General features: G+C 38.9%; 1 protein-coding gene across 1 annotated transcript in view; it reads left to right on the top strand.

Annotated features, from left to right (window-relative positions):
- The window catches only part of PAPPA2 (pappalysin 2), a 286,664-nt gene that overhangs the window by 174,900 nt on the left and 88,948 nt on the right, over positions 1 to 22,816 (top strand). The window contains exons 12-13 of the mRNA XM_059412848.1: positions 12,432 to 12,567; positions 12,769 to 12,985. Coding sequence (XP_059268831.1) covers positions 12,432 to 12,567; positions 12,769 to 12,985 — 353 coding nt within the window. The remainder of the gene's footprint in view (positions 1 to 12,431; positions 12,568 to 12,768; positions 12,986 to 22,816) is intronic.

Below are 22,816 nucleotides of genomic sequence, written 5' to 3'. Positions count from 1 at the left end.
GGGCTTAAGTGGGTATGAGAAGAATAAATGAAACAAGATGGGATTGGGAGGGAGACAAACCATAAGTGACTCTTAATCTCACAAAACAAACTGAGGGTTGCTGGGGGGAGGGGGTTTGGGAGAAGGGGGTGGGATTATGGACATTGGGGAGGGTATGTGCTTTGGTGAGTGCTGTGAAGTGTGTAAACCTGGTGATTCACAGACCTGTACCCCTGGGGATAAAAATATATGTTTATTAAAAAAATAAATAAATAATAAAATCACTTGTGGTAAAAAAAAAAAATTTTTAAAGAATTACAAAGTTGATTTTAATGTTTTTAATGGAAATTCTGCCAAAGTTTAGTGATGAAGGGGCCTGACTCTGCCAAGCATTGAAATATATCACAAAATTATAATGGTTAAAATATCAATGAATAGACAAATCAATGGAACAAGATGGCCCCAAAGTATACCCAAAGATAGAGTCATACATATAGATATGGAATTGAAACTAAACTTAATTGTCTCAAGACAAATGAGAATGGTGCAACCATTTCCATACATCCTTGCATGAACATATTATGAATTACCTAAAATTAGTAAATCTCGTGGGAAAGAAGTGATATCTCATTGTTATATTATGCATTTTTTGATTTGATTATGAGTGAGGTAGAGGATCCCCTTATCAAAAATAATTATCAAGCATTTAGTATTCCTCTTTTATTTAATTATAACATAGGCAAATTTATTAGTTTTTACTTAGATTACAAAAATATTCTTTACCTTCTTATGTTTGTTTTGTAGTTTTGCCTTTTGAAGTTTACTGTTTAACAGAATTGAAATTTGTTTTTGTATGTAGAATGCAGTAGATTTCTTTTTTTTCCTTAAATATGGTAAGTCAGTTTCTAATCTCAACCATTAAAACTTTACATCATTGCTCTGATGATTCACAGTGCCATGTTGACTATATACTAATATACTAATTTCTTAAGTAGACTTGAAACTGGTTTTTTTTTTAACACTCTGCTCTATGTCATTGACCTATTTTCATGTTCCCTACACCAGAAATACACTGTTTTTAGTACTATGACTTCTACTACCTAAATATATCTGGTAGGGCATGTTCTTACCTTCTTCCACTTTTCTTTTCTTTTCTTTTTTTTTTTTTGCATTTTAAAAATCAAATTAGCTATTCATTATTCATGAACATTTCTTTTTTTTTTTTAATATAATTTTTTATTTTTTATAAACATGTATTTTTATCCCCAGTGGTATTTCTTTTTCCATATAAATTTTAGAACAAGCCTTGGATCACTTCTTCTGCCTCTTGGAAAACATACTGGTATATGTGAGCTGAACTTAATCAAACACTTGATTTGTATCAGTTGGTATGATCATATGATTTTTCTCCTTTGATTCATCCTTATGTTGAAATCATACTGATAACTTTTTTTTTAGATATCAAGTCATTTTTGCCTTTGTGGCATGAACCTGCTTGTTCTATATTACATTTTAAATATGACTTTGGATTTTATTGGTTAATCTTTTGCTTTGGATTTTTGCATTTATATTTATTTATGGACTTTGTATATTTCTTTTTTGAATATTCAGATTACACAAGCCTCATAAAGTTGATTGGGCAGTTTCCCTCTTACATGTTCTGAGACCACCCGTATAAAATAAGGGTTATCTGTTCCTTCAAAATTTGGCAAGATCCACCTGTAAAACCAACTGGGTTTGGGGTTTGCCTGAGGAAAGATTTATGTTTGTCATTTAACTTTCTTTGATTTTTATTAATGTTTAATTTCTCCTTTCCAATTTTGTACTATTTGATATTTCCATAAATTTACTAATTTCTTCCACATATTCAAATTTAGTGCTGATAGCTGTTCATAATGTATTTTTATTCTTTCTCATCTCTCGTTCAGCTATAGTTGTCACTATATTTATAATGTGTGTTTTTAAGCCTTCTGATTTCTCCTGTTTTTCTTGATTACTCACGCCTGGGTTTCTTCAAAGAACAATTTTTACTTTTGTTAATTTTTCTCTTCATTCTAGTCTTGGTTCTCCAATTCACTGATTTCTATCTTTATTTTTATTATTTTCTTTTTTCCTGTTTCTCTGGATTCACACTGATGTTCCTTTCCAGCTTCTTGTGTCAAACATGGGATAATTTGTTTTCACTGTTCCATAATTTTTCCCTCCAGGTACTGCTTTGATTGTGGCCAATAAATGTTGACATATAGTGCTTTCGTCATCAGTCTGCCCTAAGTATTTTGTAATACCTCATAAATTCTTTTTAAAATCAGGAACTTTTAGTAGCTTTTTGTTTGTTTGTTTCTACCACTGATTTTTCAGAGGATAGCAACTTTTATTGTGCCAGCTTTGTCGTTATTAGAGGTTTTTCTTCTTCTTCTCTTGGCCCTACATTTTATTAGGAAGCACTTAAAGAAAGAACCTTTATTCATTAAGAAATTAAGGTCCCATCTGTATGCAGAAATATGTACTCTCCATTAGCTTCCAAAAGTGTCCACCACTCTTACCAGGTCTCCTCTGTTTTTCTTTTTTTTTTTTTTTTAATTTATTTTTTATTTATTTTCAGCATAACAGTATTCATTATTTTTGCACCACACCCAGTGCTCCATGCAATCCGTGCCCTCTATAATACCCACTACCTGGTAGCCCAACCTCCCACCCCCCGCCCCTTCAAAACCCTCAGATTGTTTTTCAGAGTCCATAGTCTCTCATGGTTCACCTTCCCTTCCAATTTCCCCCAACTCTATTCTCCTCTCTATCTCCCATGTCCTCCATGCTATTTGTTATGCTCCACAAATAAGTGAAACCATATGATAATTGACTCACTCTGCTTGACTGATTTCGCTTAGCACTATCTTTTCCAGTCCCGTCCATGTTGCTACAAAAGTTGGGTATTCATCCTTTCTGATGGAGGCATAATACTCCATAGTGTATATGGACCACATCTTCCTTATCCATTCGTCCGTTGAAGGGCATCTTGATTCTTTCCTTAGTTTGGCGACTGTGGCCATTGCTGCTATAAACATTGGGGTACAGATGGCCCTTCTTTTCACGACATCTGTATCGTTGGGGTAAATACCCAGTAGTGCAATGGCAGGGTCATAGGGAAGTTCTATTTTTAATTTCTTGAGGAATCTCCACACTGTTCTCCAAAGAGTTGCACCAACTTGCATTCCCACCAAGAGTGTAAGAGGGTTCCCCTTTCTCCACATCCCCTCCAACACATGTTGTTTCCTGTCTTGCTAATTTTGGCCATTCTAACTGGTGTAAGGTGATATCTCAATGTGGTTTTAATTTGAATCTCCCTGAGGGCTAGTGATGATGAACATTTTTTCATGTGTCTGATAGCCATTTGTCTGTCTTCATTGGAGAAGTGTCTGTTCATATCTTCTGCCCATTTTTTGATATGATTGTCTGTTTTGTGTGTGTTGAGTTTGAGGAGTTCTTTATAGATCCTGGATATCAACCTTTTGTCTGTACTGTCATTTGCAAATATCTTCTCCCATTCCGTGGGTTGCCTCTTCATTTTCTTGACTGTTTCCTTTGCTGTGCAGAAGCTTTTGATTTTGATGAAGTCCCAGAAGTTCATTTTCGCTTTTGTTTCCTTTGCCTTTGGAGACATATCTTGAAATAAGTTGCTGTGGCTGATATCGAAGAGATTACTGTCTATGTTCTCCTCTAGAATTCTGATGGATTCCTGTCTCACATTGAGGTTTTTTATCCATTTTGAGTTTTTCTTTTATATACAAACACCTACAAAATCCTTTCTTCCATTCCTTTTTCCATTTTGAAAAAATTGTGCATTCTCATATCTTGCCAACTTTGAATTGCAGAAAAAAAAGTACTTCAAATAAACAGTGAAGAATTTTTTAGTATAAGTAAGTCTTGTGCTATATTCAAGGCCTACTTATACTGAGCAAAAATATTTATTGTATCTCTGATATTCATATTTAAATGAGCATCTTGTTTGGTTTTGTTTTTGCTAAATTTGGGAAAACTTAAAATTCTTTTTTATATAATCAGACGGATACTAATCCTTTATATAGAGTTGACTTCAACCATCCGGAAAGCTGAACAGATCTCATAATTCAGCAAAAAAGAAAAAGCTTGTAGATAGAAGGTACCAAGTCCCATCATTACTTTGGATTCTTTGACTTTGTTCATAGGAAAGTTAACAGGACATTTCGTTAAAGTCTGTTTACTTTACCTAGAATTTTAATAATATCAATGATCTGAAATTTCAGTCTGCTATAGAAAAAGAGCAGCAAATTGGTAGGAGATATAGAAACTGGAAGAAGATCTATATTCAGAGGAACAGTATTATAAGCCCTATTTTTACCATTGAGCAGTCAAATGACCTTATATAAATCATATAACCTTCTTGGACATCAATTTTCTTAGCTTTAAAGTGAGGCACTCGGACTAGATGATTCCTTTCAGTTATGTATTATAATTTCAGCTTGATGGTGAATTTAAAAGAAGAATGGGATAATAAATATGAATAATAAAAGAACTGTAGTCCTAGGCTATCAAATACTAAGGGCAAAGATAAGTATATCTACTGATGCCTTTAGAGCTTGGCTACTCAAAATGTGGTTGGCATCCAAAAGCATCAGCATCACCTGAGAGCTAGGTAGGAATGCAGAATCTCAGCTCTGCTAAATCAGAATTGGCATTTTAACAAGACCCTCAGGCGATCTGTATGTACATTAAAGTTTGAAGAGTACTGCCTTAGAGGATTGCTATTTTAGCACTCAGGAAAATAACTAATGTTCAAAGTAATGCCTCCAATTTACCAAGTGAAAATTCAGTTAAGTACAGGATCCCCTGGTTAAGAGGACAGGAGCCTTTATAATAGGTATTGGCATAATTTCTGTACACATCACTGAAATTTCTAAAGAGTTCTTGCCTTTCAAACGAAAATCTTCTGTTGAGAAAATTAACCTATGTGGATCCCTACATTCCCTGGGAAACCTGCAAAGCAAAAGTGACTATGTATATATGACCTTCATTTCCACCAAAAACAAGTCTAGTGCATTGAAAGAGGAATTCCATCTCCCAGTGGCTCAACAGTTTATCCCTAGAGGGGAAAGCACTCATTTTCCACTTTCCTATCTGATTCTTACTAATCTTTTTATTTATTTTGCACAGAAGCTTTTGCAGGCTCTAGACGTGACATCTTAGCCGAGTCTAAGTTTCATGAATAATTGGGATGGCAATGCTTTTCATCCAGAGGTGGGAGAAGCTTGCCTGGCTCTACAGTGTGCCCCTTCATCCCCTCACTTACGCATTCTTGTTCCCCAGAAAGCATTCTCCATATATATTCTGTAATACCCTTCCTCAGTCTCAGAGTTTGTTTTGTATGGAGTGTCCCCAGGTTTCAGATTCTGAGGTGAAGATTTGCATGCTGAAGTTTATCAAGAACTTTCCCTAAGATCAACACCTGTGAGGGAATGAAAGAACAGGGGAGTACAGAGAGAGAAGGGTTGTGAGACAGCCATGTGAAGGCATCAACCTCCCAAAGGGAGCTGGGATAGAGTTCTCCTACCTTGTACACTACTCACTCTTATCTAAAGGTCATCGGACATGGGTTTCTCCACAGAAGTAGCATAAGCTTCTGGGGTCTTTCTTCCTCAGAGGGCAAAGTCTCCTCAGAAGGAAACTTTTCTGTGACCTGAGTGCTCAGTCATGAAGGAAGCAGTCTCACAGTGTCTCCCAGATCACACGGTGGACCCCCACACTGCAGTATCTGCTATAGATTTGGTTAGCCTCTTTCTAAGCTCCCTTCTGACTTCCACAAGCTCTTCTAACACAGAGCCTCTGCAGACTTAGCCCTGGTGTCTAAAATCACAGATGAGGAAATGCTGTTAGAAGGAATTGAGATAATAAGCTGATTCTGATCTGAGCCCTTCCACTGACTTGCTGGGTCATATATTTTCAACTGTCTCCCCCTGGATGGTGGGGGTCATAATAGTGGTTCCATCTTCATTTCACAAAATGACAACTTGACTTCACTCTTCTAAAAAGAGAATCACATAAACTCATGGTGTTTATAGCCTCACTTGTCCTATGGAGGAATATAACATAGGATATCACCTGGGTTTTGACTAATACCAAGGGAGAAAGGAAGTAAGACCAGGTTCAAAACTCCTTCCCCATTTTGACTCACATCCTCATGTATGGAAACTACTGAGACAGCTCAGTAGCAAGAGGCTGGTTGCTTCAGAGCCTCCCTTCCTCCATTAGTTCTGAATGTCAGGTAAGATCCCCTGAAACTTGGGGTGCCTGGTTGGCTCAGTGGGTTAAAGCCTCTGCCTTTGGCTCAGATCATGATCTCAGGGTCCTGGGATTGAGCCCTACATTGGGCTCTCTGCTCATCAGGGAGCCTGCTACTACCCCCACCCCCTCCTGCCTGCCTCTCTGCCTACTTGTGATCTCTGTCTGTCAAATAAATAAATAAAATCTTTTAAAAAAAGCTTTTAAAAATCCCTTGAAACGTTGAGAATTAATTAATAAAACTGTGAAGTTTATTGTCAATTTGTGAAGTCTACATAGACAACAATCTATTATTGAGTAGGCCATATGAAACATTTGGTAATTTTTCACCTACAAAAAAAGCATATGGCTCAACCAATAGTGTAAGCATTCTTTATTTATTTATTTGAGGTTGGGGGAGGCAGATGGAGAGGGAGAGAGAATCCTCAAACAGACTCTCCACTGAGCACAGAACTGGACATGGGGTGCAATCCCAGCCAGGAACCCCATGATCATGACCTGAGCTGAAATCAAGAGTGAGATGCTCAATCAACTGACCCTAATAGTGCAAGCATTCTTAATCTGATTTCTGCTGACCCCTAACTAGACTACAAATGCCTTTATAGGGTTCACTTAGCGCCTAGCAACTGTATGAAGCTTTTATTCCTAAGTGTTTATATGACTTCATTTTTGGGGAAATAGAGGTTATGAGTATCAACAAATTTTCTAGGGAATCTGTGACTTCCTGCTCACCCCAAATTAAGACCCACTGGGTAGTCAAAAGAATACCCAACTTGAAGTTGGAAAACCCAAATTCCTACTTCTCTAGTATTTTGCTAGAAGAAGTCACTTAAGCTCCTCAGAACCTACTTTTCACTTCTATAATATAGCCTTTGTGTCCTGGGGATATTATAGGTATAAATACCAGATAGGAATAAAAACTCAAGGACTTTTATGGAGGCTCTAGCAAGACATGAGATCATCCTTGGCACACTGTCAAGTGCTATACAAAGAGAATACAGTGTCTGCCCTCTTTCTTGTCTTCAAGGGCCTTCCCTTTCTAGAATCAGGAGATGCCATAGATGAGTGAAACTGGAAAGGCACAGAAAAAAATAACAACCCAGTAACTAACCAAAAGCATTTAAAAACCTCAGAAAAGATTCTTCTCAAGTTTGTGGTATAGTTTCAGGATCTGTTATCCAGTGACCACCAGAAAGGATGACCTGGAAGTTGAAATACTTGGCTTGGGAGTATATTGAGTGTGCCTGTACCCAGTAGGCAGATTGAAGAGGGATTTCTTAAGCCCAAACAGTTCTCGAGGGAAACATTCTTTCAGTTTTGCCCCTCACCAGGAGCCAGACGTTCTGTCTAGTAGTTAATGTTCAGACTTTAGACAAAAAATGTCATTTTGTGTGGTGGACTTGTTTTCCACATCTGTACATCAGTCTGTGTCTATCTATCTGTCTGTCTACCTATTTCTCCAATCTGTGTTTCTCTGTTTCAGAGTATTTTGCAATAGGTTCACTGTCTAATTTCACTGGATCCTCTATCTTGAGACCGTTCCTCAGTCCCGAGAAATACTTGCTCTTCTGAAAGATTCTGTCTCCTTCTAACATCTAGCTATAGTTTTTCTTCTTAAGAGCCAAGTTCTAATTAATTTTGTATTGCTAGTGTAACACATGAATGTAATCTTCTTGTTAAAACAAATAATAAACACATGAAGCTAATGACCTCTTTGACCTCTAAGTATCTTGGATTTTTCTCTTGAGGGATGGCTGCTGCTCATTTCAGATCTGAGTAGTTCCCCAGGGGGTGCATTTGATGCTCTTTTCCTGAAGGGGAAGCTATTCACACAAAACATTTGGGGTGTTGATGAGAGAAATGTCACATCGTACTGGCAAAAGTGGCATGGGATCAAATAAGTAGCACTCCATGTTGCCAAAGTCTCCATTCCAGCGAATAACTATCTTTTACATCCAGGAGCTTAAAGTTCAATGTATGTTTTGTATATAGTGAAAACAGTGTGGGCTATAATATTATGTTAACCTATCTGTGATTTAGCTGTGGGAGAGAAACTTTTAAAGATACATCTTTGATGCTCAATGTCACTCATCATCAGGGAAAGGCAAATCAAAAACACAATGAGGTATCACCTCACACCTGTTAGAATGACCAGATTCAAAAAGACAGGAAAGAACAAGTGTTGGTGAGGATGTGGAGAAAAAGGAAACTTTGTGTACTGTTGGTGGGAATGCAAATTGATGCAGACACTGTGGAAAACAGTATGGAGGTTCCTCAGAATTAAAAATAGAAACCTCACACAATCCAGTAATTCCACTGCGGGGTATTTACCCAAAGGAAATGAAAACACTAATGCAAAAAATATATGCACCCCTATGTTTACAGCAGCGTTATTTACAATAGCCAAGATGTGGAAGCAACCCAAGTGTCCATCAATAAATGAATGGATAAAGAAGATGTGAGAGATGATAGATTGACTGATTTAGAGATATACAATGGAATATTACTCAGTCATAATAAAAAATGAAAGCTTGCCATTTGCAACAACATGGATGGAGCTGGAGGGTTTAATGCTAAGTGAGATAAGCCAGTCAGAGAAAGACAAACACCATATGTGGAATATAAGAAACAAAACCAATAAACAAACAAAGGAAAAAAAGAGAGAAACTAAAAAGCCAGACTCTTAAATACAAAGAACAAACAGATGGTTGCCAGAGAGGAGGTGAGTGAGGGGATGGGTAAAGTGGATAAAGAAATAAAGTAAGAGGGACAAGCTTCCAGTTAAACAAAGTAAGTCACAGAGATGAAAGGTACAGCATAGGGGATATAGTCTGTAAGATTGTTGAAATGTTGTCTGGTGACAGACAGTGACTATACTTATCGTGCTGAGCACTGACTAATGCATAGAATTATAAAATCCAGTTGTACACTGGAAACTAATATAACACTCTATGTTAATTATACCTCAATAAAAATAATCACCTTTGTTTAAATAAGGAATACACTCAGCATTCTAATTATACTGTCAAATTGAGAAGTTTTTTTGTCTATATATGTATAGCAAAAGTCGGTTTTTTTGATAAACACATATTGAACTGAATTTTCTAAAAAATCTATTAAAAGAGTTGTGTATATAAAATACATTTTTCATAGATTCCATTAATAAACTAGACCTAGATTCTATACCAAAAGCCTTGGATATTGCCAATGGCTCTAGAAGTAGAACCTGGTTTACCAATTCAGATTTCTACAAATGCTGACTTAAAATAGCATAGATGAAATTCTTTAGCCTACAGGTTTTAGAAAAGCATAATTCTCTAGACACCAAAATACATAGTTTGTGTTTTATTTTTAAATTTTATTCTTTATCCTTGTCTTCCAGAAGTGTAAATGAAATGAAAAAATATTTCTCTTTGGAAATAGGAATTATTTTGTGAATTAACTTCTGAACGTTGATTTCTTACTAGATGATGGGCACTGTCCTATAGGACAGCTTTCACATGATTTCATTTAATCCTCATCATAGCTTCATGAAGTAGGTAGTAGTCTGCGTTTCAGATGTGCAAAAGAGGGACCCTAGGCTCAGAGGGGAAGGATGGATTGCTCAGCCTTAACCAGTTAGTAGGGATGGAGCTAAGAGTCACATTGAGGTTTCTGCCTGGCCAACCCTTTCTCCAGAACAGTGAACTTACTCGGTTCTTTTTACCCTGGCCTATGCACACATGTGTGGATTCAATCTAGTATCTGCTTTAGAGGCTCCAAAAGTCATATGAGAGTTCATATGTTCTTTGCATCTGGTTGCTGTCCTGGGCATATCTGGTATTTAGCTGAGAACCACATTCAGTTACATCTGTGTCACTGTGAGAGGAAATGCCACAGATTCAGCATCCTGTACCTTGACCAAACCCTTGTCTCTTTTTGCTTCGTGTAGCCCAACATTCCTGGGCCTGTTCTTCTTTTGTGAGTCTTACCTGTGATTTCCTGCTTAAGTCATAGCCTAGAAATCCTGGCCTAGCTTTTCCCACAGATCATGGCACAGAGATGCTGCCACCGGGAGCAGGCTGTAAGGTTCAAAGGGATTTGGTTCAAAGACCCTTAGAGCAAGGAGGCATGTTGCCAGGAGATGCAAAATGAGCTGGAGTTTTGGGGCACAGGCCCTCAGGACAGAGAAATCCACACCATCATAAGACCAACCCCTCCTAATTAGTTTCAGGTGGATGGTGTCCGTTTGGAGGCCCAAGAGAAGGTGGGAAGACTGAGCGCTCCTGTTCCCTGTTGAACCCACCCCATTCTTCAAGTCTGAGGCCTACTGGGGTAAAGCCACCATGTACTTGTTTGGACTCCTGTTCCTGGCTCAGGAAACAACCCAGAACTTTCTTTCAGTACTCAAGTCTCTTTTGTGGTGTAGGAAAAGGAAGAGGTTGTGGGATCTCTTTGGTCCCAAGGGACTTTGATGTCCTTTGCTGCTGCAGTTGAGGGCTTGAGTTAGGCTCTTGGTTACCTTATGGTATGTTTCATGTCTAGCCCTCATCCAGTCAGGGACAAAGGACCTCGTATTGCAAGCCATAACCTATGGGACTGACTATTTCTTAAGTTATAAAGGAATATTTATTACTTCAAAGAGGGGAAATGAAACGAGGGGGGCAAAGACACTGTAAAAAGAGAGTGTGGCTGGTCTTTCCCTCAAAGGAGGAGAGGAAGAAGGGAGAGCTGTGTTGCATTGACCACTGCATAAAATCATAAATCATAAAATCACCCTAATTAATCCAGCAGTGCAAACGGACACTCCATAAACACACCACCAAGACTCAGGAAAAATCAGCCTCCACACAAGGAAGAATTCTTGGCAAAATGGAAAACACGTTTTATCCTTGTCTTCCCCAGTTTTAGAAAAGGTCCCTGCTACTAGATATACCCTTCTTTAACCCTGAGAATAGTTATCCTGGAGCGTTGTCACCCTCAGAACCAGATAAAAAGCCACAGAAAGGCACAGAGAATTTTGTGAGGTCCAGTTCCAGAATCTCATAATGTAGCAACCATGTAATATCAGGTAACGTAGAGATTTACTCTCAGTGGAAATGAAGAGTAATATTGAGCTAAAGGATGTAAAACAAAACTAGAATATTACATCAAATAATTTCAGTGTGGGAAATAAGCTCTCCAGGTCATTTCCCAATCTAGAAAATGTCTTCTTTTGTATTAAAGATTTTCCAGGGACAAAACTCCCATAGTTTCCTTTGAAAGACTGTTTTATTGTTAATCATCCTAAGCATCTAGGATTATTCCTTATAAATAACTGAATTTCCTGTCCCTGAATGAGTTATTTTGGCTTACTTTTCACCCATAGTTAGGGTAGGCACCAGCAGAAATGTGTGAGAATAAACAGTGTGGCAGCTTCTAGTTTCAGAAACAATGGACACCGAAGTTGCCTCTCATGTCGTAGTCTGCATGCTAAGTGAGAGTTTCAGATAAAATGTTTAGGGGGAAGACAGGAGGATGGGGAAAGATGAACTATGTTCTGAACTATGCCGGTTCACAGCAGAATGTTAGCTTGGTGACTCCTGCCCAATTCTCCCACTTTGGAGATAAGATTGACTGGCTATGCAGTGATTTATTGTCTCTTGCAATTCTCTCTTTCAGTGACCTTGAGAAATTTAAAGACATGGGTCCAAGCAAAAAAAAAAGGAACAGTTGAGGTTATAAAAAAATATATCAAAAAAATATGAGATGCGGGGTGCCTGGGTGGCTCAGTGGGTTAAAGCCTCTGCTTTCGGCTCAGGTCATGGTCCCAGGGTCCTGGGATCAAGCCCCACATCGGGCTCTCTGCTCAGCAGGGAGCCTGCTTCCTCCTCTCTCTCTGCCTGCCTCTCTGCCTGCTTGTGATCTCTGTCTATCAAATAAATAAATAAAATCTTTAAAAAAAATGAGATGCTTAGTAGCTGAAAGTTACCTTTTTTCATCCAATTTTGATTTCTGTGCCTACAGGCTGTCCTGTGCCTACTCCGTATTTTTCTCATAAGTAAAAGAGAAGGGAGTTCTTACTTTAAAAGTGGGGAACTGAGAAGTGTAAAAATATTGTGACACATGCCTTAAGAGCCTGGTGGGAATGATGACTCACACATATATGTGCTTACACCCAGGTGTGTTTCAGTAGACCAGGAATGGCCTCGGCAATTTTCATCTTCTTGGCGTCTGATGGCCCGGTACTCAGAGAACATCAGCGGCCGACAGTGACTGTTCACCTGACTGATGTCAGTGGGAACAACCACTCTCTTGGTGAGTCTGACAGTGATTGCTTCAGGGCCCCTGCAGGATGATCCAGTAGACCCCAGAGTCAGCTTGGCGTCCATCTTGGATATTGTTTGTGACCTTGACTATAGTACACAGCTATTGAGAAGATAAAAGGAATACTAGATATGGGAACATGGTGCTATGTGAATGGCTCACAATATTATTCATCTCCTTATTTCTCTTCAGGGACCCATGAGCTGTCATGCCAGCAAAACCCACTGGTTATCAATGTGACCCATCACTTGAATGTCCTTTCCCACCAGACCACCTCAGTGCTGCTGAATTTCTCATCTCCATTGGTGGGCATCTCGGCAGTGGCTCTAAGGACATCATCCCACATAAGTCCTCCAAATCTCGATACATGCAGCCCAGAACATGAGGGACAAAATCATCAGGGACAGAGGTACAGAGTCACCTTTCTCTCTTTTTTTCCCTGGTTTTTGTTTTTTTTTTTTTTGTGGTTGTGATATACTACTATCATTTTCATATATACATTTTGTTTTCAGTGGGTGCTTAATCACTAACTACAAAGTGGTTCTAAAAACTACTAAAAAAGCACAAGAAACAAGTAAAGAACAACTCATAGAAGGCACACTTGGATTTTATATGTTGCTCTTTTCTTAGCTGAGCATAATTTTTTATGTAAATATTTAACATCTTTACAAGGTCTTAAAATCTTTTGTTACATATAAAACCACGGCCTTCAAATCAACATGGTTATATAAACTGCCAAAAATTCTCTGCCAAAAACTCAATGTTCCCTGAGCAATGTATATTTTTCCACTTGTTCCCACCTGGACAGTGTATACAGCAAGTTTCACAATTAGTTTTCAAGGCATGTCATATAATCAGTTAGAGTTACATATGGAAATCAGGAATATATTATCTACATAGGTCTTTCTGTGGACATCTGTGATTGTCGTCATCTAGATAGCTGTCATCTGAGCTCTCTGCCTCAATTAGTAGAGGGACTGTACTTTATAGTGTTGGTGTGCCCAAGGGTGGCCCAGAAGCTGGAGGGAGCAGGCCATACAGTGGTCTGTGCTGCAGCAGGACTGGACTCATTCTATGAGTGGTCTAATAAGTGTAATGGGACTATAGGTAACCAAGTTCATTCCCTCAAGAAGTGAGATGTCAAGGCAGTTGGGATCCCAGTAACAAAAGTTTCCAGGCAGTGCTCAATCACCAGATAGAAGCTCTGATACCACCATGACCAAACTAGGTATACCAGAAGCCCGACTTTATGAGGGACTAGGAGTAGTGTGTATGTAGTATATCAGTTATTTCTGCTGCATAGCAAATTATAGCCAAATTTAGTGGCTTATCACAATTTCCATGAGAGAGGAGCTTGGATGCAACTCAGCTGGGTGCTTCTGGCTTAGAGTCTCTTATGAGGTTGCCATCAAGCTGTTGACCTAAGCTACCATAATGAAGGCTCAAGTGGAGCTGGAAATTTCACTTTCAAGCTCACCCATGTGGTGATTGGCAGGCCTCAGAAGACCTGCATCCAGGTTCACTCATACTGATACTAGCAATAGGCATGCTCACATAGACGGGGTTTGTTTCCTTACTGCATAGACTTCTCCATAAGCTGCCTGAGCATCCAATGATACAGCAGCTAAAGATCCAAAAGAGAAAAAGAACCAGAGAGGGTGAGTACATAGGAGACCACCCAAAAGTTATAAGAGACCATAAAAAAGTTACAGCCTTTTTATAACATAATGTTGGAAGTGACAATCCATTACCTTTGGCAAATTCTTTTCATTAGATTTGAGTCAATAAGTCCAGCCCAACTCAAGGGGAAGTGTTTGCACAAGGGCATGCATCCCTAGAGGCCATGTTAGAGGCCATCTACCACATACAATAATGATAGTTTGTTAATTGGGAACTCACTGTGTGCCAGGTGTTGTAAATGCTAGAAAGAGAAAAGCAATAAGGAATAGAGTCTGGATGTTGGACATTGTAACATGAGTTAATTTGTCTGCAACTCTTAAGTATCCTTATTGAGCAAACATCTTCAAGTATTAACACAGGATTGTGGGCTATTAAAATAACATTGTTTACTAGAATTATTGCCTTAGGTTTTCTCAAATGATTTTCTCTGCTTGCTCTACCTCTGGCCTCAAGCCATACAGACCTCTTTCAAGTCCCTGAAACACGTGTTCTTGATGAGTTTCATGTCTTTGCACATTATGTTCCTACTTTTTTGAATGCCTTCCAGCTCTTTTTTGCATCAACTCACATTTCACCATCAGGATTCACCTTCTTCTGTAAAATCTTGGCAGACTCCTTGCCTGTTTCCATAGGGCATTGTATCTAACCCACACGCTGCAGAAGCAACTATTGCATTGGGTGCTAACTGTTTGTTTACTTATTGTTCCTTTCCACTAAGCTCTGAGCTCTCTCTAGTGGAAATTCCATGTGGTATCTTTCAGTACCTAGCAGAGGGCCTGGTACATAGTAGGTGTCAGAAAATGCGTTGAATGTTAGTAACAGACTTTATCTCTGAATGCTGGATGGAACAGAACTGAAAAAAAAAAAAAAAAAAAAAACCAAAACAGAAAAAAACAGAAGTCGTAGCCTCTCTAGACCTGAGGGACAAGAATTCCCCTCACCATCACAGCTGTGAAGCTCTGACAAAGTTGATCAATTGTGATCACTGCTGCTCGTTCACTTATTTTCATTTGGCACTGTGGGAAAAACAAGTTTTATATGCATGCATGCAAACCAGTAGAAATAGGATATGATTCTCCAGTTTACACAGAGTGTATCTGGAATGCACAAGCATTTCCAAACCACATGTGACTGACAGGAGCCATGCAAATTGGCTTCCCTTCTCAGCCAGCAAATCAGTACAATATAGTAAGTTTTGATACACAGGGAACCTAATAGATTTCATATATGTTCTTTGTGAACAGATTTTAAATCTCTGCTCTTGTGTACTCTCAAAAAATAGAAGGTTTTTTTTTTTAATCTTTATATCAATCCCAGTTGTAGATGTGGATAGATCATAATATGAAACCCTCAAATTCTGGGCATAGTGAGAGGGATTCCTGGCTGCCTCATTCTTACCCCTTATGACCTGAATTCCATTAATACTAAAATGGGCAATGGAGAGCTGGCAGATGCCTGGCAGTAGAGGATGTATTATCCATTCTGTATTTAACCATTAATGACCAATGGCCTGTCCCTCCTACAACTCTGCATCTTTAAACCAGCCCAACAGAATCTCAGCTGAAGGCCAATAAACCTGTCTAGCTCTGCAGTGATATTTATGATCCTTACCTTGGACCTTTAGCTTTGATCTCTCTCTCTTGTTTCTTATTCTCCTATGATGGCTACCAGTTTATGAACCTTTCGGCTTAGTCTACTGATTATGAACTATTAGCCTTGAAAACCAAGTTTAGTGTTATTGGTTCAGGCCACTGGTACTCAATTAGAGCTCAGTTCAGTCCTGCTCTCTGGCTCTAGCCATTTAGGGAAAGGTCCTACATAACCTGCCACAGCATCCCATGAGCTGGACGATCAGGCAGACCCCCAGCCATGCCAGGATTGTGTTGAGGGCTTTGGCTTGGAGAAGTGGAAACCACTTCTGTGATTGATGCAATGGAATTTGGAATGTGTCTAAGATACACTCCAGGCACTGATAGGTCACTTTGCCTAATAGAGTGGATTAGCTTCCAGATCATCAGGACTCTTATCTACTTTGGAAATTCACACAGTCAAGTCTAGAAGAATTTACTAATAGTGGCAAGAATTGGTGATGGGTGTGTGGTTTCTCCTACAACAGAATTTTGTTCTTCTAGTTACATGGGCATACTGTAATGGAAACATCTCTCCCCCTACTGGGTGACAGATTCATCAGATCTACCAGCATTGAATCTTCCGAGGATGAACAACATCTCCTCCTGGGCATTGGGCTGATTATAATGGTTAAAACTTCCGGCCACTCCTGTCTTTTCAACATTTACACTTTCTTACTGATGTTTCTACCCATCCTCTCTGTAACAGTTTGCACTGTCATCTCCCAAACAACTGGGCTTCCGTAACTTTTCTTTGGATTTCAGAGAGTTCTGCCTTTTAAAATTTGATGTTACAGAATTAGGTGCATAACTGCTTGTGACTCTTTTATCTTCATTAGGATCAAAACTTGTGCCAACCCTTTTACTCCATTAAATGCTTTTGGCCTTCGATTCTACCTTGTCTGGAATTTAAATTTCCATCCCTGCTTTCCTTCTGTTTATATTTATTTGGTAAATACTTGCCTTTCATTTATTTTTAACATTTGCTATTGTCGTTGCCAGTGAGCCCAAGGCATATTGCTATGTGGCACTGTTTATTCTGAAAGTTTATTTCATGGCCCTCAAGCTTCTAGTATCTTGAGGGCCCTGTAGTATTTTTACCTTTGGAACATTTATCTTCTCGGCTTCCATGGCCATTGCCAGTGGTTCTCCCTCACCCCGCACTCTCTCCCACCCCACTGGATCAAGACCCTCATACTTCCTGACCTAAAGTCTCAGAGTCAGTAATGAAAGGGTGGTACTGATGAGGACTAAAGGATAAAAAACAGACCTGTGACCAGTTGGCCGGTCTCAAGAGAAGCCAGAGAATGAAGAAAGAATGACCCTTTCCTTCTCTTCTTTTAGCATGGCTTTATTCCTTATTTGCCTCCCCCCCCCAGGAAAAAAAAATGCATGCTTTGGCTTCCAATAATGTTTCTCAGTTCAACTCTCAATACATTTTGAAATCAGGAGGAAATCTTCACAGATTCCAGCTGTCAGTCTTGGTTTTTGATATTGATAAGAGTTTTCATATTTTTTTCTGTACTGTTGGAATTTAAGTGGGAAACAGGGGGAAATTACCTCATAGCATTTTTGTGAGATTAACTGAGAAGTGTGCATGTGGAGTACATAGCACATTCTAGCACCAGGCAGGAGCACCACCCATGGCAGATTTCACACCATTCCTCATCTTTCTTTTTCTCCATTCCTCTTTTTCCAAGGTGTGCCACTGATCAGTCTCTTGCTTCTCAGCTCTCCAGGCGCTCTCAGCATGTGCCTGTGTAATGCTAGAACAGGATTTTATTAATATTTATCATTTGCCGGCTGATGCAATGTTCAATTTTATCAGAAAGGGAGAGACACTGCAGGAGGAAGGGCTTCTCTTCCTGGCTTCGGTGTGCTTTCTTCCCTGTCACTGCTCTGACATACTCGGCAGCAGCGTAGAGAACAGCTTCCATTAAGTCGGCAGTCACTTGGGTTCTTAGGGTACGTATTTGCAGTTGGCTCTTCATCACCATTGACCAAAGGTAATGCTTGTTATTTATCCCACTGCATGTTATAAACCATTAGCATCCCATTTCCCATTGACAAGGAGCTCCATATTGTACTCAAGCCTGAAGGCACAACAAAACTGATCCCCCAGATCTTACCTTTGTGACTCTATGTCCTGGTACCACTTGCAGTTCCATTCTATGCCGGTTGGGTTCCAGTGAGGATACAGTAATTAGAAAAGGGAAAGGGTAATAAAAATAACTAGAAACTACTTAGGGGAACTACGAAGGATTAACTACTTAAGGGTAAGGAGAACCCTAATGAATAGAAGAATGGTGGATAAAGGGAGCAGTCATTACATTTGGAAGTGAGGGAAGAGTATCGAAAGAAGGAACAAATGTGGAGAAGGCTCCCCACCTAAGCCTGTGATTTGGTTTTCATCAGAGTGGGTTCGGAGATGGTACAGTGCATGGCACAGAAATTTTGCTGAGGTTTCACTGACGGGGACCAGCAAGCAGGAAACCACCCACTGGGGGGCTGATCAAGGCTCATGAGGAAGCTGCCTGCTCAGGCACTGTTGGAACTTCTGGAAAGCTGCCATTGGGGTGCTGCTGACACTTTTTGGGAGGTCATCCACTAGTCACTGGTGAAACTTTCTAGGAAGGCAATCCCTGGCACACCTTTGAGACTTGCTCCAGCTAGAGTGCTGGTAGAACTTGCTGAGATGTGCAGGGTGGCCCTGAAAGTCCTTATGGGGTAAACACCACTGGCCTGAAGCCCTGTCAGACATCAAGAGCTGCAGAGGACAGGAGAGAATAACACATGGGAATCAAGAAGAGATGCCCCTTCTTCCTGGAAGTCTCTCCAGTTACGTTTACTATGAACACATGACATCACTTTAACTGGACAAAAAGCAATATTTACATGGGGCATCTCTAGGATGGCAAGGTGACAGGAAAGATCTTGTCAAAGAACCCAGAAGAAATCCCTTTTTGCTCTTTGCCTTTTATGCTCCAGCTAGATTTCCTTTAAGGTCCTGGCTTTAATCCTCAGACCACTTTTCAGTATAACTTCTAAGTAGATTTGACCTAACTAGAAATGCATATTTTCTTTTTTTAATATTTTGAACTTATTTTAAGTCAAAGGCAAACATGAAGTATAAATACCTCATTAACTTATTCAGTATAAATACACATTCTGATTGAGATGGAAAACAAGTAATAGATATTCATAAATATAAAATTGTAGTGGGTTCTGAGGTTTGCCTTAAACTATAGCTTATCAACGCCAAGTATTCCAATCTACCATTGAATGGGATATTAATCATTTCAAATGAATATCCATGTAGAAACCTAAGTTCTTTCTTCTCTCTCTTGTTCTCACTCTGTCTTGTTAACTATTTATAGTCAGGCTTTGATCCTCTTTCTCACTGTGGATAACGAAGAGTAGATTCATGTAACAGTTTAGGTCTAATACAATGGATATGTGTGTGAGAGTGTGAGTGTACACATCGTGTATGTGTTGCTGTATTTTACTTCAAGTAGAAGAAAACTTCTGAAAAGTTTAATGTAAATGGATTTATAAAACCAGTTATTCTATATGGGGTGTGTGCATGTGTGTGTATGTGCATGTATATCTGTGTATAGAAAGTGATGGGCTACTCATTATTCAAAAATATTTATTAAGTGCCTACAGTGTGCCAAGAATCATTTTTCAGTTAGGGAAACTGAGACTCAGGGTATACCAATTCACCTTATTTGAGATTAGCAAAACTAAGACTAGAATCCAAGAAATTTGTTTTTAGTAAGGGAACTTTCTATTATAAGACTAGAAACTGTTTCAGAAATATATCCATGTCTACTACCATCCAAGAAACCCTGCTGCCCTCCCTCAAATTATATTTGGGGAAAAAAAAAGCATGAAGGAAGAACGGTGATTCTAAGAGAAAGGTCTTCTCCTAGACATTCCCTGGTCTTGGTAGGTGGATTATCTAAGCAGCTCTTTTACTGGAGAATGTCCCCTCAACTCTCCATTATCTAGTTATACCATATCCGTTTTAGCAATTATCCATATCCATCCGTATTCTATCCCTAGTCCATTTTTTCTTATCCCAAGTCTGAGCCACCTTTAGAGCTACCTTCTCCATGGCTCAACTAGAATTATTATTATTATTAATTATATATTATTTGTATATTATATATTATAATATATAGGATACTATATATAATATATATATAAGATACAATAATTATATATAACATGTATAATTATATATAATATATAGGATACAGTATATAATATATAGGATACAATAATTCGATTATAATACATAATATATTATATATTATATACAATACATAATATAAATATATATTGTTTATATTATATATTTATTTATATAAATAATAGATACTAATTATATATATTATATATAATATTATATAATATATTAAAGTGAAATTTAGTCAGTAATATCTGTTTCCTGGAAAATCATAAAATCATATAAAAATCTAAAAATAAAAAAAGTGACTTGTTTAGAAAATCTGTATTCTGATTCTATTCATGATGCTGGGTAAATGAGAGTTCATCGTTTTAGCGATTTTTGTGTAGTAAAATGTGGCTATGTGTGCATGTGTGTATATGTGTTCCCTTTATGCAAGACAATCTTTTAGAAAAAGTTAATGTGTAATGAATTATATAACAACATTTTAAAATTATTTAGCTTTTTAAATGATTGTGCCATTCAAAAGGGTATTATTTTTTAAGTAAAAAAAATATTTTTGTGAAGAGCAGAGTCATCGCCAGATTTTCTCCTCTTTCTTTTTCTTTTTCTGCATCGATCTGCATTTTTATCTTTACTTAAAGCAAACCAAGCATGAACAAATAAAGTCTGAATCAAGAAAACAGAATGAACACACACACTGTGCTCTTGAATGATTCTATATGCAAAGCAACAACTCTTTGAATTTACCTTTTGCATTGAAAACCTTTACTACTAGACTGCTATAGTGGATATCCATTGGAGTTCAGCTTCTGACTCTCATATACTTAACATAAAAATGTATATGTACATGATTAACATACTTGCCATCTTTTGTGGACCATGCTTGTGTAACGACGAGAATTAGGTCATTTTAAAACTGAATAATCAAAGAATAATGTGTATCTGGTTTGGTTGGGAATGCCTCAGGATGCAGTGGCACTGGCAAATTTATGGACATGTGTACTAGCTTAGTCAACTCTGTTGTCTCCGGGCACCTCTATCCTTCAGATTGTGTTTCCTGAAGCAGGGACTGCAAAACTAAATAATCCAGGGAGAAAATATCATGGCTATCACCAAATAACTCAGAGTTTCCCATCCGCAAATTATAAACTTCGGTAAGATGCCGGGCTAATACTGTATCTCAAGCCGACTTACCCTAGCTGCCTTGTCTCTTTCGACCCACCCCTTTCAATGGCACGCCTGTGCTGTGACAGAAACATCTCTTTAGCCGTAGAAAGTTCTTCTCAAAAAGGTGGATCTGTTGACCAAGAAGTTAGAGCTTGCATCAGTGAGCCAAGTTCAGAAGACTTTTGGGTCACCCTCCGTTGTCCTTGGAGAATTCACTATAGACATGGGATTTGTGTTGGGGGTGGAGGGATGCATTAGAAAGGAGAGCTTTTCCATAGAACTCCTCTTTTATGACTTTAAAATCCCCAGGGAATTTCAGGGAGCAAGTGGCCATGTTTTCTGTTTGGGAGATGGTGGGACCCAGGTGTCAAAATATTTCTTCTTGGTTATACTGTAGATTAGGGGTAGAGCTGGGGCTAGATTATAAGGCCTCCAAACCTTAGTCCAGGGGCATGTAGCCAGAGCACAGCTCAGCGCCTTGGCATTCCACCCCCACTGTAATCAGTTTGTGAGTCTGCTCTTCGTAATAGGATCGTTCCATCTCTAGTGGCCGTCATTTTGCTTCATGCTTCATTATTCCCTGGAACCCTCATTGCTGCTGTTTTACCAATTCCTATTGTGCTTCGATTATTTGGACCTAAGATTTGAAATGCCAACCCTTTCCCTTCCTTGTCTGCCTGGATTGGGCCCCTACACCATGCCAGGCCTCTCCTTCCCCTGCTCATTTCTTTGCACAGCACTCAGTTCACCTTCCTTTTGATAGCCTCACAAAGTGAAGAACTCCTTCTTTTCTTTTTCTAAGGACTATAGGTTAAAACATTTGTTTGGCTCCTCTTCTTTTGTTTTTAGCAGAGGGTTTGGTTTTAATACTCCAGGATAATGGGAAGTGTTCTCTCTTTGCTGGAAAAGGCACTATAGAAATGAAATATGTATTGTACTTCTCTACTCATTTGATTATCTTCTTCCCCAAAGCAGTTTAGCAAATTAACATCAAATCTGTTTTTGTTTCTTAATCAAAGGAAGAATTATAACTGCTCAATTGTTCCCTAGGTTCCTTGCCTAACTTCCTTTTCCCAGAATGATTTGTCCATAAAACAAGAGGGAAGGAGGAGAGTCGTTGGAGAGGATTCTTGATTCTTCTGACCAATGACAGACTTGGTGAACAACAGGTCTGCTTTGGGAGGCACCGTAAGCTGTTTGAGTCTGTTCCACTATTTGTTCTTGAGGGGCTATAGAGGAAAAATGAAAAGGTCACAGACTTGGTCTCATTGAGGGTTTATTGGTGCATGACTAGACTAGTCTAGAAATAGCTTTTATTAAAATACTACCTTGTCCGAGATGATTCTTAGTGGGAGGTGTTCTGAGAACTGATTAGGTGGCTGCTTTTGGTCCAAAGTTAGAAATAGGAACAGGGACGCCTGGGTGGCTCAGTTGGTTGGACGACTGCCTTCGGGTCAGGTCATGATCCTGGAGTCCCGGGATCGAGTCCCGCATCGGACTCCCAGCTCCATGGGGAGTCTGCTTCTCTCTCTGACCTTCTCCTCGTTCATGCTCTCTCTCACTGTCTCTC

Source organism: Mustela nigripes, chromosome 10 (assembly GCF_022355385.1).
Source record: "Mustela nigripes isolate SB6536 chromosome 10, MUSNIG.SB6536, whole genome shotgun sequence".
Classification (NCBI taxonomy): domain Eukaryota; kingdom Metazoa; phylum Chordata; class Mammalia; order Carnivora; family Mustelidae; genus Mustela; species Mustela nigripes.
Note: the sequence above shows the minus strand (reverse complement) of the source record. Positions and strands in the feature narration are given on the sequence as shown.